General features: G+C 44.5%; 1 protein-coding gene across 1 annotated transcript in view; it reads left to right on the top strand.

Moving 5' to 3' along the window:
- Positions 1-22,773, top strand: part of ACER3 (alkaline ceramidase 3) — a 78,828-nt gene that overhangs the window by 1,023 nt on the left and 55,032 nt on the right. Inside the window, exon 2 of the mRNA XM_075919527.1 lies at positions 20,544-20,654. Coding sequence (XP_075775642.1) covers positions 20,544-20,654 — 111 coding nt within the window. The remainder of the gene's footprint in view (positions 1-20,543; positions 20,655-22,773) is intronic.

Below are 22,773 nucleotides of genomic sequence, written 5' to 3'. Positions count from 1 at the left end.
TCCCTGCCCCTTGTGGGGGAAATAGGGAGAAGTGAAAGTCTAAAATACAGAAGGCAAAGTGCAGTTGTATCCTTCCTCGCAGAGTCTTTTTTGAACATTAATAGAGGCATGACTTATTACTCAAGATGGGCTTATTTTTTTTAGGGGCTGAAGGTGGGAAAGCAAGCTGTCAGACTTTTGCATAGGGATGGCTTTGGATCAGAGCAGATGAGATACTCGCATTATATTCGTGGCACTGCTGATTGTGCTATGAAAAGTACTTTTTGTGCAGATCTAACTTTCTTCACCAATTGTTGACCTTTTTTATTCCCCTCCCCATAATTGCATATTTTTTGTGTCATATTTAATGGTGATAGTGGTCATAGTGTATACATTATGCTGTATGGCAGGGTCCATATGCTGCAAAGTCTTATGTGCGGGCTTAAAGTGAAGTGGTCTTATTTGCAGAATTAGAGCCTACTATACCAGGATGAAATAAAACAGATACTTCTCCATGGTGTTTGGAATCTTGCATCGGGGGAAAAAATTAAAAAGCTAAGTATAGTTTGGATGATTCTCAGATTAGGTATGATTTCCGAAGTGTTTTGAATGAGTGGGAGAAAGCTTGGCATCAATATTTGGAAGGTTTTAGGGATGGTGATGTAGACAAAAGTTGATTTATCTTTTGTAACAAACATTGGAGTGGATAAATGGGAATGGTCATGGGGAGAAGCTTTTGTAGAGAGTAGCCATGGGAAGGCATGCAGGAGTAAAGTTGGGAAATCACTAGTGTAGGCTAACATGTTAGTGCAAGAAGGTATAGAAAGGAATAAAATAATTTCAGAGATGTAAAGAAGTAGCAGGTTTTGATGGAGACTTAAATATATATACATATCTGAAGGATTATAAACACTGAGAAGAAGACTTAGCATAATAAAAGGAGCTATAACTAGGAGTGAGCACTAGGATGAGATTTAAAAAGGAAAAATGTTGACTGAACATCTGCATGCATACTCCTTGATAACATGGTGTAGTTTATTGAATAATCTCCCCAGGGAAGTATCCCATTACTTTACAAATGTAAAACTAGATTTTACTAGTCCCTAATTCTTGTATGTTATGGAATAATCTTACATTAGTAAGACAGACCAGGGTGAAACAATAGCTTTCCTTCTCTACACCCTATAAGTAACAGGAGAAAGAAAAAAGACAAAAATGGCATGGTTATTCTGAGTGTGAAGGTCAGAGGAAAGATGAAGCTCAGTTTTAGATCTAGAAGTTCAAGCTAGAGTTATAATTTAGTCAGTGCAAATGGTTTAGCAACCTGGTCTTCATAAGAACCATAAAAAACCATGGGATCTTTCATGGCCTTTATGTTAAAGCTCTTCTAAAGTCCCTTATTTGCATTTAATTATTTTGGATATTTAAATTGTCATAAGAATGTAAGAATGGCCATACTGGGTCAGACCAAAGGTCCATCTAGTCCAGTATCCTGTCTGCGACAGTGGCTAATGCCAGATGCCCCAGAGGGAGTGAGCACAACAGGTAATCATTATGTGATCCCTCTCCTGTCATCCATTTCCAGACAAACAGAGACTAAGGACACCATTCCTACCCATGCTGGCGAATAGCCAGTGATGGACATAACCTCCATTCATTTATCTAGCTCTTTGTTGAACCCTGTTAAAGTCCTAGTCTTCACAACATCTTCTGGCAGGGAGTTCCACAGGTTGACTGCACTGTGTAAAGAAAAACTTCCTTTTGTTTGTTTTAAACCTGCTTCCTATTAATTTCATTTGGTGACCCCCTAGTCCTTATATTACAGGAACAAGTAAATAACGTTTCCTTATGCACTTTTTCCGCACCAGTCATTATTTTATACACCTCTATCATATCCCGCCTTAGTCTCCTATTTTCAGAGCTAAAGAGTCCCAGTCTTTTTAATCTCTCTTCATATGGGACCCATTCCAAACCCCTAATCATTTTTGTTGTCCTTCTCTGAACCTTTTCCAATGCCAAGATATCTTTTTGCAGATGAGGAAACCACATCTATATGCAGTATTCAAAATGTAGGCATACCATGGCTTTCTATAGAATCAATAAGATATTCTCTATCCCTTTTTTTAATGATTCCTAACATTCTGTCCTTTTTTTGACAGCCGCTGCACACTGAGTGGATGTTTTCAGAGAACTATACGCAATGACTCCAAGAGCTCTCTCTTGAGTAGTTGTAGCTAAGTTAGTCCCCATCATATTGTATGTATGGCTGGGATTATTTGTTTCCAATGTGCATTAATTTACATTTATCAACATTAAATTTCATTTGCCATTTTGTTGCTCAATCACTTAGTTTGATGAGATCTTTTTGAAGCTCTTCACAGTCTGCTTTGGTCTTAACTATCTTGAGCAGTTTGGTATCATCTGCAAATTTTGCCACCTCACTTTCTCCATATCACTTATAAATAAGTTCTACATCTTATTTAAAAAAAATCCGTTATTAGTTTCCTTTCCGTTTTGTTGAATGCCCCTTTGTATTATGAGTGGTAAGTTGTAACACTCAATTTATTTTCACTGTGGCATCTGTTTGCACATATTTCTATTATCTTCTCTTCTATTTGTTGCCTTTATAAATTAAACTCTCCTTGTCTTTTCAGTCTCTCTCCCTATCTCTAATAACTTCTGTTGCCTGTTTAAGCTACCTTCTATTTCTGTTCTTTTGAGTTGAGGTGACCAGAGCTGTGCATATAGCACAAGGTGAGGGTGTCCCTTCCATTCATGCATTACCATGTTTTCAGTACTTTTTTTCATCTCTCTTTATTACATGACAAAAAACTGTATTCCGTTTCCTGGTTAATTAAGGTTTTCTGGTGATAGTACATGTCCTTTAAGCCAAAAAAAAAAAAAAAACCCTCTGAAAACTGAGTTTACTTAACTCTTTTCCTATTCTCAGCTTCTCACTGCATTTTAGCCCCCAACCCTGGTGTTTCCTGTCTAAGGTTGTACAGTCCCGCTGGAGGCCGTACAGCATGCCCCAGACTTGCGATATGATCAGCTCCAAGGATAGCATTGCAAGTTGGGGGTGTCATAACTCAAGCCCGCATTTACGACAGGCGTCGTATGCTGTTGTAAATGCAGGGCCAAGGACATAAGTCGGGGGATTTCGGCCCCTTCCGCACTTATGGAAAAGGTCGTAAGTGTGGGGAGTCATAAATCAGACCGTCGTAAAGCGGGACCTCCTGTATAACCACACAGCCAAGAGAAGCTGCCGATGTGGGGTGATGGTTCCTAGGAGCGGCAGGACCATGCTCCTCTCCATTGACTGCAGTGTTTCTTGGGAGAAGAGCCCTGCAGATCAGCGGATACCAATGTCTATCCATGGAAATCCACATCCATGAGTAGACATTTGTATTGGCACAAGGCTTTAACTGTTTACCATTTAGTCCTCTCCTTTTGGTCTTTCATCTCATTCTAATTCATGACACAACTTAACTTTTCACCCCATGAGTACTCAGACTTTGTCTACACTTACCAGATTAAAGTGTTGCCACAGCAGAACTTTAATGTGACAGTGTAGTCATGTGCCAGTGCTGAGAGAGAACTCTCCCGATGCTTTTTTAAAAACATTTCATCAAGGAGCATAGCTCCCAGAGTTGGGAGCCTGTCTACACTGGTGCTTTACAACACTGAAACTTGCTGTGCTCAAGGGGGAAGGGAAATTGATTTTTCACACTTGGGCAAGAAAGTTTTTGCTCAGTAACTTGCCAGCGTAGATGAGTCCTTAGTTTTTTAACTTCTTGTGAAAGATTGCATTAAAGGCTTTTTGAAGTCCAGATATACCAAACAATATGTTTTCAATTAGGGATGTTAAATGGTTAACCAATAAACATGCTAGTAAGCATGAGGTTTACCGGTATGCTTACGGGTTAACTGGCCCTTGCCAGTGAACTCTGGTGGCAACCAGCCGGGTCAGGCTAGGGTAGCCGTGGCCACGGAGGGACCAATTGGCCATGTCCATGGCAGGGTTGGGTTGTGGGCAAGGCGGCAGGCCCTGAGTTAACAAGTTAACTGTTTTGATATGCTGAAAGGGATTTCACAAATGATGTGAGCATAAGCCATTTGTGTTTACCTATTAATATTTGTGTAGTTTTTCAGTGGCAATAAAATACTTAAATGCTACTTAAAGTACTGAATTGCATCATGCACAGTACTTCAGATTCAACATTCATGGGGCTGGCATCTGGCAGCTGCCACTTCAAATGTTAGGCCATACAAATACCACTGTTCTAACTGTATTGTCTGAAAACTTTCAGCACCCACAGACTTATGAAAGGAATTCTAGGAATTTGTACCTGCAGAAAAAGTTAAGACTTTTACACTTACGCAAAATGAGTGAAGTTAAAGAAGCATTGCTGATTTAATAATATGCCTGTATAAGTCTTTGTCTTCTGTAGTTCCAGGTAATACCTATAATTACTGTTGCTGAAAGGTACAAATATATCTTCAGTTTGTTTTGAGTGCCTTTGACAGTGTTGTCTGTGCTGTCTGTTTTCCCTGTTCGTTTGAGTCTTTCACACAGCAAAAGAGGAAATGTAATCACGTCCAACATATTGATAGAACTGTGGGAGGTGCAATGCCAGAAACAAAGGATATTAAATATTGTGTAATTGACTAATCGAATTTTCAATGCATTTTTGCATCAACTATTTGATTAGTCGATAGGGCGGCGCTGCCCCTTTGAAACGCCTCCATGGTGTTTCAAAGCAGCAGTACCTCATGGAGCCCAGTGTCAGGTGGGGAGACTCCTTGTGGGCTCCAAGCGGTGCTGCTGCTTTGAAACTCCACCTGTGGCATTTAAAGTGGTAGCGCTGCATGGAGCAGCTCATCCCGGGCTCTGTGCGGTGCTGCTGCTTTGAAGTAGCCCTCCTTCCTCCTCCCCCTGCTGCCTCTATTTGATAGAGGCAGCAAGGTGGAGGAAAGCGACCAGTTGACAAGCCAATCTCTATTGGATAATCAGATAGTCGACTAGTCCTTAACATCCCTATCTGAAACTACTTCTAACTTTTTCCCTCTCCCTCTCCCTCTCCTTTTTGATTTCTAATTGATGGTGTCTCTTAATGGTGGCATGCTGCCTGTGGGCAAACATCATGTCTCCATTTCTTATTAGGCAATTCTAGTTATAATTCCGTACAAGACACACCTCTTACGTGTAAACCTACATAGTCAAACTTGATGCCTCAGGGTATGTATATGCTGTATGTGTACATTACAACAGCACAGCTGTAGCACTGCAGATATGCCTCTGTAAGCTAGAGGCTTTGTGTAGTGACAAAAGGGGTTTTCCATTGCTGTGGTACATCTACCACCTTGTCTAGTGAGGCTGATGGAATAATTCTTCTGTCTACCTACCTTTGTCTCCAGTGAGGGTTAGGTTGACTTAATTACAGTGTACAGGGTGCAAAAATTTCCACAGTACTGAGCTACATAGCTAGGCAGACCAATGTTTTAGATGTAAACCAGTTCTGCCAAAGTATCTTTGAGCTCCGTTTCATCTGAATGGCGTGTGACTAGTTTTGATGGCCTATGTGCAGACAGATTCATTATGCTGCATCCTGCTGGAATCATGAGTCCATTCAGATGTAATTTTTTTCTATATAGAAAAAAGCTTTTGTGTTAGCTCAGCCTATTTCTTCACTAACAGCATTTGAAACAAATCTGAGGTCCAGAATTTATTTTGCTATTAGTGTACCAAGTAATGATGAAGGATGCGGGTAATTGACTACAATTTGTATCGAATACGCAATTAGTCGATAAGAGGCCCGCTACAGCTATGTAGTTTAAATATAGTAGGAGCCAGGTGCACAGCCATCCCAGCTCCTACTACATTTAAACTGCAGAGCCGCAGTGGGAATAGGTCCGGACCCGGCACAAGCCAGGACTGAACAGTCCTGGTTTGCGGTGGATACCAAACCCTGCGCCTCTGCCTTTTAAATGTAGCAAGAACTGCTTGGCTCTAATTTAAAAGGCAGAGCCACAGCATGGGTAGCTCCTGGAGTTGGCGTGAGCTGGACAGTCCTAGCTCACTGCAGCTTGGGGACCACTGCGGCTCTGCCTTCCCTGCCCTCCTCCTACACCTTAGAGACAGTGCTGGAGGGAACTGGCTTTCAGACGACCCCTTCTCTCCCCCCCCCCCCCTGCGGACTGGTTCCTGCTCTCTCCCCCCCCCCCCCCCCCGCTTGCTGCCTCTGATACAGTATTCGTATCTTATTTAGAAAGCTTGACCTCAAAAGTTAGATGTCTTCCTGCTGATTCTCTATATATAGGAAAGTAGCTTTTAACTCAGTTTTTGATAGAAGTCCATGGATATAGAGTATTTACATGTTTTAAAAATTGTAATAAGTTTAGGGCTTAACATGTTTTGTATTAAATTTAGATTTAATTTTAAACATTTTTTTTTAAATATTGGAAGTTCAATAAAAAATGTCAGATTTTAAAATAAGAAAATCTTTTAAACTTTAAAAGATCTGTTCTTATCCACTTTGGATGAAAGTCACAATGTCAAAAGCTTAAACAGTGGAATAACTAGTGTCTTTAATATATAGTGCCAAGAATGTTTTATGGAGAGTTAGGTGGCTAGAGTAAAGTAGGGGATCATTTAATGGTATCCTGAGGCACTTTATGAGCTGTTGAATTACAAGTGCTTTTATAAGACATACATACCAAAAAGCGCTCACTGCACTGAGAAATACACCCACATCCCTATACATTTTAACTGAGCTCTCTTCTGAATTCATTTTAGTCAGGAGTGTGGAAGGCTTTTTCTACTAACTGCATTCCAGACTTTTCATTCTGTTTGGCAAAGACAAATGTAAAGTCAGATATTGTAGGTAGCATTTTTTGCTTTGATATAAAAACATGAGCTGAATTGCTGTTAGAAACCTCAAGCTGAGAGTAATTTGCAATTGGAGTAAAGTATGTAAAAGCCTGTAAATCATAGTATACCTCTTGAGACAGCAGATCAGAACAACTCATAAAATAGCAATGGCATATTTTCAGTCTTTGGGAATAAAGGCCAAAATCAAGTTACAGTTAATCTCTTACTCTGAAAAAAACCTGTCCCTTTTTTCACCTTTTACGGCACTTACTAAATATTTTTGTTTATAGGGAAGCCAGCATAAATCATTGCACACTAAAGCAATAAAAGGGGGAGGGGGAGAAGGCCAGAAGTTTCTGAAGCACAGCTTCTTCTGTCATTGCTGATCCAGTACTATACCTGTACTTTGGCATCTTTGAAACAGCCAGCTAGTCCTGTCTTGTCTACAGCATAGCATGCCTAAATGCTAGTGTGCTCGTAGTACTGGCATGTCTCACCACTGGTTGGGGAGTTGGTGCTGTGTTCAAGCCTCATCCATTTTATCTCCGTGCCAGTGCTATATTGTTTTCTGGAGTTCATTTTCTAGTTTCTTGTTTAGACTCGTTTTAACTGTTCCAAGTTATGGGGCCTCCACTAAGAGACTCTTCCATTGTGTAAGAGAGCTCACTTTCTGGGAACTTTGTCCACATTTACCTTTTCTTAATTTTGTTCAGATGCTGCTAGTTAAAATTCTTCAATGTAACAAACAAAAGAAATCCTCTCGCTCCTTGGGTCATTTTCCAAATATCTGTGGACTAGAATATCATCTCTCTCTATATATAAAAAAAAGTCTCCTGTGGGATGACAGAGTGACGTTAGCACGTTACTCTGCGTCCTGCAGCCCCTTCCCGCTCAACCACCCAATGTCCTTCCTCCCTCATTGGTGCTCTCTGGGGGGAAGAGGGTGAAAGTCATGTGACCTTCCCAGTGTTCCGGAGGGGTGGGATGGCAGCCATTCAGCCTCCCTGGTGTTCCAGGAGTAGGGGGGTAGAGCTACGCAGCCTTCCTCTTTCCGTCTCCCTGGTACTCGGAGGGGAGGATAAGAGCCCTGCAGCCTCCCCCTCCATTGTGCTCTGGGAGGAAAGGTGGGAGGTGCGCAGTTCCCCCTTCCCCGGTGCTGGGGACAGCAGGGGCAGCGCGGCCTCTCCCTTCCCAGGTGCTTGGTGGGGGAGAGAGCCCGCAGCCTCCCCCCACACCCCACCCCAGTGTTCTCGCAGCCTCCCCCCTTCTCCCCTCCCTGGTGCTCTGGGTGGGGGTGGTAGCCACGCAGCCTCCCACCTTTCTGGTGCTCCTGGGGGGCAGAGCTGCATGGCCAACCCCTCTCCAGTGTTCTGTGGGGGGGTGTCAGAGCTGCATGGCCTTCCCTGGTGCTCAGGGAAGAAGGTGGGGGAGGAAGGCAGAGCGTCATGGCCTCCCCTCCCTGGTGCTCGGAGCGGGGAGCTGTGCGGCCTCTCCTGTCTCCCTCCCTGGTGCTCTGGGGGGCAGGAGGAGGGTTGGCAAGCATAGTGAGCAAGGAGCACCAGCCTCCTAGTTTCCTTTTAATCGTTGTTTATCTAAGGTATGGATACTTAATTTTAATTTTTTGAAGAACATCCCCTTTAACTCCTGGTGCTTACTTTCCATTGCTGTTCTCTGATCTCTGTCCAGTTCTCTTTCCTTGTACTATAGTGCTGAGATGCGAATACTGTACGTACCCAATATTGTATAGGAATAGAATATATATCAATGTTGTATCTTGGATCTTCACGTGATCTTTTGTGCTGTAGCTTGGCAGTGTTTTCCTTCCTAATTCAGCTCCATTTATGTAGTCATTTAATTAGCTGTTTAAACTTCTTCCTCTTTAATAAAGTCACATCTACCACCACTCCTTATTGGAACCCTTTAGTTCCTACCATTATTTTTTTTATCATTACCCATTTGTTGGTACTTTGGTAAATTTCCAATTATTGCTTATATGGCTCAGTTAACATGTGCTTGATGATTTCTTTCCTTCAATATTTTCTCTATTTTTGTATATCCCAGAGTTATTGGACTACTATTTGAAGAATTTGTATGATCTATTTGAATGTTATCTAGGTTGTTTTGACTAAAAGGTGTAGTTGAGGATTGTAATCATAGTAAATTACCAAAGCTAAGCAGGAACAGGCCTAGTTAATATAGGATGGAGGCCCTCTATATATGAGAGAGGGTTGAATAAATTAGTTAGTTTTACTCAGCAGTTAATACCATTTCCTCAGGCTATGTCTCTACTTACAGGAAGATCGATGATGCAGGGGTAGATGTTCTAGTAAAGATCTGCTAAATTGAATGCTGAGGGTGCTTCCATTGGCACTGGTACTCCTACCCCTTGCAGGGAGTAAATAAAGTCTATGGGAGCATTTCTCCCATTGACCTCCCACAGCGTTGACTCCAGCTATAGTTTTTACATAGCTGAAATTGTATACCTTAAGCCAGTGGTCTCCAACCTTTTGGGGATGCCGGGCGCCCGGGGGCAGGGCCACTCATGTGCTGGGTGCCAGGGGGCGGGGCCGCACACGTGCCCGGTGGCGGTGCCACCCATGCGCTGCACTCCCGGGTCGGCACCGCTCCTGTGCCGCACACCCAGGAGCCGGCATCACCCACGCGCTGCACACCTGAGGCCAGTGCTGCTTCTGTGCTGCGCGCCCAGGGGCGGAGCCGCCCATGTGCCGCGCACCCGGGGCCGGCACAGCCCATACGCCGCGTTCCCAGTGCCGGTACAGCCCTTGCACTGTGCACCTGGGGGCAGGACCGCCCATACGCTGCATGCCCATAGGCCGCGTGCCCAGTGCCGGCGCCACCCATGCCTCACACTCTGGGGCCGGCGCCGCTCCTGTGCCATGTGCCCTGGGGCGGGGTCGCCCATACACCATGTGTCCGGGGCTGACACAGCCCATATGCTGCCCACCCAGAGGTGGGGCTGCCCATATGCTGCGCGCCTAGGGGCTGGCACCGATCATGCACCACGTGCCCAGGAGCGGGGCTGGCCCCGATCACTCGGCGGGCGCACAGAAATGGCCCGGCAGGCGCCATGGTGCTTGCGGGTACTGCGTTGGGGACCACTGCCTTAAGCTGTCCTTCTCCTGAAGTGTAGAATTGGCCTCCATCAGTATGCATCCAATTCTCCCGCCTGATGTAACACTGCATTGTATGTCTGGGTAACAATAAAAGAAAGGGCCTGCGTATTCATGGTCACTGAAGTTCCTGTGGAATGTTTTGCAAAAGTAGAGAGGTTAGTGATGGTACGCTGGCCGCATTCCAGGCCATTTTGAGTTACTCCAGTGGTTCCCAACCTTTTTGAGCATATAGACCCCTTTTCAATCTATTAAAATTTTATGGACTTCCCAAACAATATAGCTGTTTTCAAACATTCTATTACTTGACAATCATTTGAAATGTATAATAGTTTATCTAAACAAATATAGTAGTATTGAGAGATAGTACAAGGTGTCCACATTGAAATGTAATAACATTGAGATGTCATATATGTTAATTGAATAACATTTTATTAGATCCACTGATCCATTTTTGCTAGACGCCCAACTAAACCCATCCCACTACTACCGTGGTCCCCAACACGGTGCCCGCGAGCGCCATGGCGCCTGCGGGGGCATTTCAATGCGCCTGCGGGGGCATTTCAATGCGCCCGCCAGGTGCTCGGGGCTGGCCTGGCCCCGGGCACATGGCGCACGGGCGCTTGCGGGGGGAGCGCGCTTGGCGGGGGGGAGTGCCGGGCGCGCGGCGGGGGGAGTGCCGGCCCCGGGCGCGCGGCACTCACCGGGGGGGGGGGGGAGTGCCGCCCCCGGGCGCGTGGAGGGGGCCCCGGGCGCACGGCTATGGGGGGGCCCCGCCCCCGGGCATGTGGCAAGGGGGGGGCCGCCCCCGGGCGCGCTAGTGTCCCCGCCCCCTGGCGCCCGGCGGGCAAACGCCGTGGCGCCCGACAACCTCAAAAGGTTGGGGACCACTGCACTACTATAATAGCTTTTGAATAGGTAGAGCATGGTGATGTATTCACATTATATAATTATTTAAAAAAAGGGAAAAAGTAACTAACTTGTTTATAAGCTGACTCCAGAGTACAGTCACAGCTTGTCAGCTTCAGCACGGGCTGAGGGATGTGCAGGCTGCGGGGCAAGAAGATTCTTAGCTCCCATTGGCTGTTGTTCATTGTTCACAGCCAATGGGAGCTGAGAGGCTCTGTGACTGCAAACAAACTAACGCATACTCTGCAAGTAAACAAATATCCCAGCAGAGTCTGCGGCACTTCCTAGGGTCACTTCCGAGCCCAGCACGGCAAACTGTTGTCATGCTGAGACTCTTTATCCACACGAAGCGTCTGCAGAGGTGGAGCCTATCAGCTCCTAGTCCCGGCCTGTTGCTGTTCTGGGTCAAAGGGAGTGGCAGGAAGTGGCAGCCAGCATGTTCTTTGGCCTGAGCTGCATCCTCCGCTCCTGCCCTCTCCGTCCCCTGCCTATCCGTGGAAGATACCGTGAGGGGGGCTCTCGTGGCCGAAGGAAGCTCCTGCCTTAGCACTCTGCTCTTGGCCGGACACGGAGCCCTGGTGGAGAAAAAAAAAAGGAAAAGACTGGGACTGGGGAGAGGGCTGGAGCGTAAAGGGCAGCGCAGCTGGTGGATGACTGGTCAAAAACAGCGAGCCCCAGGCGAGAATCGCCTGGCGGAAAGTCCCAGTTCCACGGTGAGACTGATACTTTTAAACTTTCTGCAGTCCCCCTACAATACGGACCACAGGTTGGGAACCACTGAGTTACTCTGTTCTGACTACTTGAGGTCCTTCTGAAAGGTTGGTTGGATACAGGATTTCCTTATGCATTTTGTATGTGTCACTGTGGACTGTTAAATATAAGATACTCTATATTTAAAAATGGCTTGTGGATATGAAAAGCTAACTGCGGGCTGTTTTCCTGGTGATATGATGGAAATAAGAACTGCAAAAGATACAAATTAGTGAACTGAAGAAATGCAGATTCTTTTTCTGAAGCATGAATGAAATGATGCCTGCATTGTGGTAATCTAGTAATAATCTTGGCTTTTCAAGAAATCTGAGCTGATTACTGCTCAGTGTTGTCTAATTGTAAGATATTGTAGTACAGAAACATTTGTTTAATCACATTTTAATTTACCTATTTGCACTTTGATAAGGTGACGGGTGCCCTAGAAATTATGCCTGTATTACAAGTAAATTGCTACTGACTTTCTAATTCTCTTAAAAAAATCATCAAACCCTCTTCAGGTTTCTTATCTTGTAAGTTAGTTCCCACCCACGTTTTTACTGGGTTTTTTTTCCATGCCCTTCTATTTCCCATGATGCATAATTAACCCTCCCACTCTTTTTGCTTCCTTTACCGTCTCTCCTTCTCCTTTCCATTATTTTATCCATCTGGCTCCCTGTATATGGAAAGAAAACCCTGCCTGATCCCTACCCACACAATACAGCTAACTTAATACAGCTTTTAGGCTCAAGCAGGTGTGCCCTCTTGCACACAAATGATACTGTCATACAGTGACAGTGATTGTGCAACATACTGTCAGATTTCCAAAGTAAATCTCATTTTTATTTTTTCTTGAATCATTTAGTTAAAGTAAACTTAGGAGTAGGGGTGTATAATTCCAGTTAAAAATTAACAATTTAAATTGAATGTTTAACTGGTTAACCATGATTCTGCAGCACGGCACAGTTAGCCAGGCTGGTCCAGCCCCCTAACTCACAGTGTAGAATGATCAGCCTGGTTGGAGCAGCCTCCCGCCAGTTAACCAGTTACCCTGGTCAGCATGCCAGTAAGGCACATGTTTACCAGGTAACTGGTTAAACCTTTGCACCTCTACTTAGAAGTTACTTGCAAAATAGTTGTTGGTGCCCTCTTTTAAAGATCTGTTTTAAAATACTACTGCCTTCTTTGTTTTTCTTGTTGAAAGTGGTGCTATGATATGGTATTGATTTTTAATGGAAAAATTGATGTTCATCAATACAAATCAAAAACTAAAAAATAACTGCAAAAGTGCCCTTTTTATGCTGTCATGTACATCCTACTTTAACTTACTATTTTCACTACAGCAAAGTCAAAATTGATGGCTTTTAAGAATTTCTACCTTTTCCTCACTGGAAACCAAGCATGTGTTGCAATTTACTGTAACACATTTGGGATGTTTTTATTCCATGCTTAGATTTTTTTAATGGCCATATTTTCTTGAAAATAGACTTGCTTGTCTAGCTTCATTTTCTCGATCACTTTCTTCTTCACATGTTTTGTAGAACTAACTTTTCGTTTAAAAAGCTAGCTAATTCTGTATGAATTAAAGATTTACAAAATCTAGGTTCTGCAAATTTATGGGAGCCCATTTACTCTATGAAATATTCCAGCTAACAGTCTCCATTCCATGTACCTGATTTGTGTATTTCAGCTTCCTTTTATGTGCACATGAAGTTTTCATCTTTAGACTGTAATATTTTTGTTTGACATAACTGAAACGACCAGAGGCATGTACATTGGATGATAAGTTTATATATAATGTTAAGATCTGTAAAATTGTTCTCTGAATATACATGAAAAGTAATAGAATGCTCAAACTTTCCATATAAATTTGAATTACCTATTATATTTGTTTGGATAGTTTGCAAATATGGTGAAACTCTGCTCATGGGAAGTATAATTAATAGAGTACTGTGGAATTGATATTTGCATAAATTTGTTTTCATATGGATACAGTACTGTATTTGGGCTGTCTTGGCAAATGGCTTTGTGGAACAGAGCTATGTATTAAAATAGTCTTGCAAAATTGTAATGAAAATTTGCAAAGCAAGGCATGAAATCTACTTACCTTCCCTTTACCATGATGACCAATTAAACTAATTCTTAGATTAAAAAAAAATTACTTTCAGCTGGATGAGTATAATCTTGGAAAAGCTGTTTAACAATTATAAAAATCTAGTTGACTTATTAATGGGGAACCTGTGTTCAGGGAAGGTCTTCTTGGAACTCCTGCTGTTCAGATGCATAAAGCTGGGCACAGTTAGAGTGCATACTAGGTAAGAGGGAAGATGATGGGGGGAGGGGGGGGTCTCCTGAATCTAATGTGAGGCAGTAGGTAGGGGAAGCATAAAAGTGTAAAGCTTAAACTCTTTTTTTAAATGGGAACACCTAAAACTTGCTTAGGGCATTTAGTCAATACTGTGTGCTAAAACAATGTGAGAAGTAGTATCTAAAATTTGTTCTTTTCATTGTAAGAGAGCCTGAGAGTTAAGTTGTGTACTCACTGATGAGATCTATAGCAAATTGTTTATATCAGCTTCCATCTTATAAATATTTAGAGAAATAAAGCTGAAATTGTTGCCTTAATGTACATTGTTCTCTTTTTTGTGTTCTCATATCAGTCTGAAGTTTCCAGTCTTAACTGGCTCAATTTTGAAATGTATTTACTTTGTCAGATACAGACAGGTCTTTAAATACAGGTTGAACCTCTTTAGTCCAGCACCCTTAGGACCTGACCAGTTCCAAACCAGAGAATTTTCCAGAATGTGGGAAGTCAGTATTATCTAGCAGCATCTCCAACATGTCCACTGATTACTGGTCTGTTAGAGAACATTTTGGGGTAAATTAGAGCTAAATAACAGCACAGAACACTAGGAGCTAAAACTGGTGGCTGTAAACAAACTTTATGGGACTGCGGGAAAGTTGGTCACATCCATGAAAAATGGACATTTGGCTAACTAAAATCATTCTGGATGATGGATGTTTCCGGTTGAGAGAGTTCAGGACTAAAGACGTTCAACCTGTATTCCTTTAACTGAGTATTTTTATATTTGTCTCTTGTTTTGTGTTTATCTTAACATACTATGAAACCGTTCATGCTTGTAGTCACTTTTCAAAAATTGTGAGATTTGCGTTATCTGCAAGTACTGCTTTAGGAAACCAGAGTATTTAAGAGCCACTCTAGAAAATTATAGGGACTTGAAACGCATATTATAAAAAAACTTTTCTCTGCGTTTCCAGGCTGCATAGCCCTCTTGCGTGGTTTGTGTGGAGGACAAATGGCAAGTTAAAACCTCTGCTATACATAACACAAAATATTTAACTTAACGTGAGCTGCTTCCAGCCCTGAATTCTGTTGAGGCTGACCTAATGCCCACTTTAGGACTATGGTAGAGAATAGGCATCTTTCACCTGCTGAGGTCTTAAAATCTCATCTCTCTTTACCTTATGGCTCTGCACCTCTTCTCCCCCCAAATTAAAATTGGGGAGAGAAAATTATTATCTAGCCTTGTCTAAAAGGATGCACCTACTCTAAGAGGGAGGGTATTCTTGATACCACGTGTTGGGCTGGTGAACCACAAGGAGAATTAAGAATGAAGAGATCCCATCGGGCAAGTCCTTGTTCTGCAGTCAGACTGGCATTAAGGGTGTTAAATTGTAGTTACCTAGCCAGTCGTATAGTCGATAGGACCACTCTGCAGAGCCGCAGCAGGGATAGCTCCAGGACCTGGCTCAAACTGGGACTGAGTGGTCCCAGCTCGTGCTGGCTCCGGGAGCCACTTGCGCTGCAGCTCTGCATTTTGGCTCTTACTACATTTAAAATGCAGAGCCACAGTGTCCTGGACCAGTGTGAGCAGGACTGCTTGGTCCCAGCTCACGCTAAGCCCAGCAGCCCCTGTTTGTGGCGGACAGCCCTATCTGTTCACAGCAGTGAAGGCTGGCTGCCACAAGCAGATGCTGCTCCAGCACCAGCCGCTTTTCGTGGCAGACAGGGCTGGCCGCAGACAGGGCTGGCCACAGACAGGCTGCTGCCGGAGCAGCCCCTGCCCACAGCCAGCCATGACTGCCGCGAACCAGAGGCTGCTTGGAAGGACCCCTGCAGACAGGGTCTGCTTTGCAGCAGCCTCCCCTATTCCCCCCCGCCCTTCCCGCTGCCTCTGATAGAGGCAGTGGGGTGGGGACAGGCAGTACTCCAGAGATTGTGCTGGGGGGGATTAACTTTTAAGTCGGCTCCCCCCAGCACCGGCTCCTGTTCCATCCCCTGTTATTGCAGGGGAGGAAGAGGCATAGCAAGGAAACGGCACAAGTGGGGACTGAAGCAGTTCCCGCTTGCACCGGTTCCCACTGTGGCGCTTCTGCCTTTGAAATGTAGCAAGAGCCCTGCAGCTCCCACCAGCTCCTGTTCCCCTCGCTTCCTCTCTCCAATGGAGGCAGCAAAGGGAGGGGGAAGTGCCTAGTCGAATATCTGACTAGTCGCTTACATCCCTAATTGGCATTGGGTGTCTGTGCAGAGACCAGATGACTTGAGTAGCGATTCATTTGCGTGCTGAGGGTCTGTTTCTGTAGCACTGATTGTTAAGATTGGCACTTTCTCTGGGGATCACTGACTTGAAACCAGAACAGTTTGTTTATAACTGGATTATGGTGGCTCTTCCATTGCTAAGTGTGACCATGCTAGTAAAGCAACTTTTTAAAGAGCTTCTCACGTAAGATTTTGATTTCCTCATGAAAATCTAAAATGGAATCAGTCTAAAGTTGTCAGTGGTTATACTAGTTGGGTTTTCAGGTTTGCTGAGCTCTGAAAGGGATAATAGAGTAGTTATTTAATTGGTATCTAATTTCACATTCTGTTTCTCTCTGGAATAATACTGTTTTGTCTTGCGTTTTTGAACTGCAGGAGAGTGTTTAATTATGTAAAGCATAATTTCTTTGGTAGTGTTTCTTGGAATGAGTTGGATTTTAAAACATTTGAGCATAGTTTGATTTTTCCTATTTCCTTTTGTCAAGTGGTTTGAGCGGTTTAGGTATATGTGTGAGAAGAGTTTCTGTGGCCACCAGGTGCTATATTGTGATGCTATATTGGCCAAAATGTCCCAGATTAACTTACACGATTCATAAGATGTTCAAAAGGGGGAACAATTTAACTCTTATTGAAGATAATGATTAATAATAATAATAATAATAATAGTCCCCGGGTTACGTACAAGAAAGGGACTGTAGGTTTGTTCTTAAGTTGAATCTGTATGTAAGTCGGAACTGGCGTCAGCCGCTGCTGAAACTGATCAGTTTCAACCGCGGCTGAATCTGGATGCCAGTTCTGACTTACATACAGATTCAACTTAAGAAACCCAGGCGTCCCCAAGTCAGCTGCTGCTGAAACTGATCCGCAGCTGATTCCAGGAAGCCTGGGGCAGAGCAACTCTGCCTCGGGCTTCCTGTAGTCAGCCGCTGGTCAGTTTCAGCAGCGGCTGACTTGGGGACGCCTGGGGCAGAGCAGCTGGGGTGCTGCTGGGTTGCTCCAGTAGCGCAGCTCCTCGGCGCTACTGGAGAAACCCAGCAGCACCCCAGCTGCTCTGCCCCAGGCGTCCTGATTCAGCCACTGCTGAAACTGACAAGCAGCGGCTGAATCAGGATGCCTGGGGCAGAGCAGCTGGGGTGCTGCCGGGTTGGTCCGGAGCGGCGCTGTGGGACCAACCCGGCAGCCCCCAGCTGCTCTACCCCAGCAGTAGGCAAGAAAAGCCTGGTCTGCTGGGGGGGGGAGACCACTAGCTGCACCACCCCCTCCCCCCCAGCCGACCAGGGAGACCGGGTGGCAGACCGCCCAAGTCCTCCACGGCTTTGCTCCGTGTCCCTGGTCTGCTGACCTGGGAGACGCGGAGCAAAGCTGCGGAGCACGCCCGCAGCGGGACAGCCCAGGCGGCGGCTTTGCTCAGGTGTCCCTGGTCTGCTGGGGGGGTCCAGCGGCTTTGCTGGACCCCCCCCCCCCCCCAGCAGACCAGGGAGACGGGGAGAAGCTTTTTCTCGCCCCGGAGGACACGGGTGGCGACCCGCCGCCCGTGAGCTCCGGGGCGAGAAAAGCCCCATTCGTAAGTGCGGATCTGACATAAGTCGGATCCGCATAAGTCGGGGACTGCCTGTAGCGTAAATGAAACATACTCACTGACTTTAATTAATGTGGCTTCTGCTGCTGCATCTTTTTGCACGTTTCTTTGAAGTTTACATCACAACTGGTCAAATCCAGCTTCATGCACACATTCAGGCTATCTTCTGTCAATCTTATGGCGGGGACTGGGGATGTAGGGATGCAGGAGTCTGGGTTGGAGTGTATGAGGGGCTTAGGGCAGGGGATTTGTGTGTATGATGGACTCGGGGCACAAGGTTGGGTATGTGGGGGTTCAAGAGTGTTGTGGAAAGGGACTGAGGATGTGGGGCAGGAGGGGCTCAGGGCAGGATGTTCAGGTGTATGATGGGCTTGAGGTTGGTGGGCGGAGGGTGCAGGAGTGTTATGATGCTGTGGCCAGATGGGGGCTGGGCCCCAATTGGGAGCTTGTTGGCCAGGCTTCATTTTTAAATGAAGTAAAATATTATGTCTAACACACAAGGTTTCAACATTATCTTTATTTATGGTAGGAGTTGGGAACCTTTTTTGGGTCAGGGCCACTGACTCCTAGAAAAATCAGTTGGGACCACACAAGTGAGAAGCAAAATAAGCCAAAGCAAAAACTTTCAACCCTGACAGATGTGGCCCCCAACTGAAACACCTCACTCCCCATGGTTGAGGGAAGGGGCATGGAGGACTGAGGTTAAAGGTCTCAGGCCAGATTTAACTCTTCTGGGGTTCCAGGATTAGTGGATTTTGTGGGCCCCCCAGGTTCGGGGGGGAGGGGCAAAAATGAGGGGTCCAGTGTGTGGTACAGAGCAGCCAGTGAATTCAATAGGAATGGGGGGTGCAGGATCTGGGTGGGAGGTGCAGTGTAGGAGGGAGTGAGGGTGTGAGGTCTGGGTGGGGAGGTATGGTACAGGAGCAGGCTCAGAGTAGGGTGTTTGGCCGGGAGCAGGAGGAGGCTGGGGCAGAGTGTCAGGCGGGGGAGGGTGAGTGAGGGTGGATGCAGGGCCTGGGCGTGAGGGTGGAGGGCACTTACTTGCTTTCATGCCACATGTAATGCAGCCTCCTGCCACTCCCATTCACCAGGCAGGATTTGCAGGGAAAGCCTGCAGGAAGTGTTTTCTGTGGGGGGCGGGAGGGAATAAAATGTCAACACGCACGGAGCTATTTTTTATTCCTGGTTTCCCGCAGGCCAGGGGAAGGAAAAGAGCAGCACACATTAAGCCACTTTTCTCTTCTCTTGTTTCCTGCACACTGGATCCAGCATGGAGCCTCAGGGCTTTCTCCTCCCCTCTCTCCCCTGCTAGAAGCTGGCACTGGCGTTTCAAGCTTCTGGGGGCTTATAAGGCTGTAGTGCCAGCGCTGGCTCCCTGCTGCAGGGGGGAGGAAAGGGGATGGCTGAGCTGGGGCTCCAGCAGTCTTATTTGGCTCTCCAGTGAGCCATAGGTTGCCAATCCCTGTTTTTAAGAGGAAATTTAGGTCTGTGTTTAATTTGGTAACTACATCATTTATGCTCCTAAAATCTGACTCTGTTAGGCAGGGATAACCAGTGCTGAATTTGCAAAGTGGATGTAAAAACACTATCCCGTCAGAATGGTAATCTCACTCTCTCTGCATGGATATAAATGACTGCACAAGGGACAAGGAACTGTCTGCAGCCCATAGTATCTGTGCAGGTGCACTATTTTCTTGCATCTAGTAGCATAAATTAGTGTAGTTCTAAAATGTGACACTTATTTTTGGTCTTCTCTTTGTGCTGTTGAGTTCATATTATATGTACCTGAATTCAGCCAAGCTCAGTATTTAGCCAAATGCCTTCAAGCTTTATTCAGCAGAGCTTTTGTGCTCAGATGTGTCACATCCCAGCAATCCATTGCTTTTGGATCACATGGAGGCTTTGTCTTTATTACACCGCTTTTAGTGACATGGCTGTATCGTACTTATGCTGACAATACTTCCATCGAACAGTCTTCATGTTGTTAACAATAGAGCACTTCTGCCAACAATATGCTGTTCACGCTGGCACTTGCTGAAGCAAATTTTTCGTCTTTGGGGGAACCATGGAGGGAGGGTTAGCACATCTGAATGACAAAACTTTTGTTGCTCAGTTGCCAGTGTAGACATAGCCTAACTGTCCACTGGTCCTACTGAAATCTGTCTTTAGAAATATGCCTTGATTAGTAGCTGTCTGGTGAAAGTTTTAAAGCCTGATGAAAGACGTGTGTTGCCTGCATTTAACTTAAATGGTTAAATCTAAACTGAAAATTTTATAGCCTGTCTTGAGGGGTCTGAGGGATGAGCATGAGGAGAGAAGGAAAGATTACTATATGCTCATGTCAATGTCCCCAAAGTGTTCCAGGAGTAGTAGTTGTGTTTTTTTTATTTAAAGCAGCTCCTTCAAATAGCAGAAATTTCTTCTATTTGAGGATTTATATTTGCTGAAAGAATTTGATAAAATATGCTTTGTATTCTACCAAGATTAACCATATTTTTCTGTAATATTTTAAAAATATTACAGAGGCACATGAAAAGTAGCATAAAGGTGTTTCTGTGTTATAATTTTAAAAAACACCTTCAAATAGGGTTATCTAGACTGTAGCAAATGCAGCAGTAGATAAGATGCTCACAGAAAAAGGTTTGGAGAAAAGGTGTAGCCTTTTTACTGAGAACTATTGAAGTCTTGTTTGAATGAATGTAGCTTTGTTTATTTCAAGTGCATGTTGCCCAATATTAAATCTCTGCTTTGGTTTCTGTCCTACAGGGAACACAGTGAGTAACCTGATTTTCCTTCTACCTCCAATCTATGGTGCGATTCAGACGTATAAAGATGGCCTTGAAAAACGATATATAGCTGCATTTTTGTGTCTCACAGGTATGTGTAAAACTTGATTTGCCCTTTAATTATTCAGGGATTTCAGATGAGCTATTTGTAGTCAAAATTGAACTTTTTTCCTGTTATAACTTCAACCTTTGTATAATATCTTGAGTTGATCATTAGTATTGCTAAAGCCAAATACGTTGAATTAGAATTCACAGAATAGCTTTCTGATGTAGTAAAATGAGCCTTGTGTCCTAATTCAGAGCATACATTTTCATAGACTGTACCCCTTTATGCTGATTTACAGAAGCTATCTTGTGAGACCCATATTTACCAAGCAGTGTAACACTGTGTTAGTCTTAATTTGTACTACTTATAAAAGCATAAATAAAACAAGTGGGCAAACACCTTAGAGGAATTGAGTCAGCACAAGGTTTCTTTCTATCTGTTTTGTCAGTTTTAATACTTACCTTTTACTGATTTGACCTGCTTCAAGGCAGACATTTTATCACAATTACATTTGTGGCATTTTCCCGGTAGCTACAGGGCACTTTTCTTTACAGAACTTCATAATATCCTGTAGACTGGCTTCTGTGAAGCTCAAATAACTATGGTGTTGAAAGAATGGGGGAAACCCTGAAACTTTGCTCTTAGCCAAAAAGAATTGAAAGCTGTGCTCCCAGTCACTCTGTTATCAACTGGGAGTGACTATATTGCAAGGTGGCCTCAAATTTGGCAGTTCTCTATACACGATAGTATGTTTCCTTGTCTGCAGAAGCCCTCTCCCTCCCTATATTGGGGATTAGTGGTATAGATTGAGCTAATTAAATTGTTTCTCAGGCTACACTTGAATTCATATAGCAGTGTTTCTCAATTTTATTTTGCCATGGGACCCTTTTAAACTCGGAAGAATTTCGAGGAGGCCCTAGGGAAAATTTGTCGAGCAAAAAAAAGCCACCAAACCCGAGTGCCAAGACAAACCCCGCCCGCCCAGGCTCCCAGGAAGACAGTCTGGCATATAGACCACAAATAAGTAAAGAATAATAATAAACAAATGCTAAATAAGGTCAGAAGATCAACATTTAATGTGTACAAAAAATAAAGCTAAAAAACTAATATGAATTTTATTGGCAGTTTTCAATGTGAAGAGTGGTTTTTCTTTCTTGGCAAATTCTTTTTATATTTTGTTTAATACTAAAAAGTTGGATTTGCATATCTGGTGCTGCATTCAGTCCATTTCTGTATTTTGTTTTTGTTGCTGCATAATTCGAGAACCCAGTTTCACACAAGTATGTGCTGGTGAATGTTAACTGACGAATTGCATGTCTTGATAAAGCTGAATATTCTTGACATAAGCCGCCCCAAAACGTAATCAGAGAAACTTCTTTACATTTTTGTATTAATTGGCCATCTGAAGTGATTTCAATTAGGTTTTCATAATCTTGCATGGAAAAACTGATTGGCTTTCCTGTTATACTTAATGGATTTCAAATCCAGTTATTGTTGTCATTTATGGTTGGAAAATACTTCATGATGTTTGTGTATAAATGACAAAGATGATCTGCAATGTCCTGGCCAGGAAGAAGAGTACAGGAGAAAGTTGGGGCAGAGTTGTCTGGCCAGGAGGGGGTCTTGGGGCAGGGTGCCTGGTCAGAAGGGAAGGTACAAGAGGGGACTTGGGGCAGAGTGTCAGAGCAAGGTGGGCATGTGGGCTCTTGGTGGGGGGCGGGGAGGGAAGTGAGGGGGATATGGGTGCAGGGTCTGGGCATGAGGGGAGACGCTTACCTCGCTTGGCACTGTGCTGCAGCAGGGAAAGCCTCCAGGCAGCATGCTCTTGTTCCTGGGGGAGGGAGGGAGCTCAGTCTTTGCCCATGCAGCGGGGAACTCAGCACAGCTGCAGCACCAGGCCAGGCAGCCGTTTTTAATTCTGTTCTCTCTGCGGCACACCTCCGACTGCCTCGCGGCACACCAGTATTCCACAGAACACACTTTAAGAAATGCTGACCTACAGCCTCACAGCATCCTTAATACTGTGGACCATTGGTTCATTTCTGATTGAGAGGGAAAAGTGCCACTTACTGAATTACCAGTGCTACTTTCTGCAGCACCTAGGTATTAGCTTGCAACATAAGCTGTGAAGACTGACAATGTAAAGGTGGTTCTATGACAGTGG

The sequence above is a fragment of the Pelodiscus sinensis genome, chromosome 1 (genome assembly GCF_049634645.1).
Source record: "Pelodiscus sinensis isolate JC-2024 chromosome 1, ASM4963464v1, whole genome shotgun sequence".
Lineage (NCBI taxonomy): Eukaryota > Metazoa > Chordata > Testudines > Trionychidae > Pelodiscus > Pelodiscus sinensis.
Note: the sequence above shows the minus strand (reverse complement) of the source record. Positions and strands in the feature narration are given on the sequence as shown.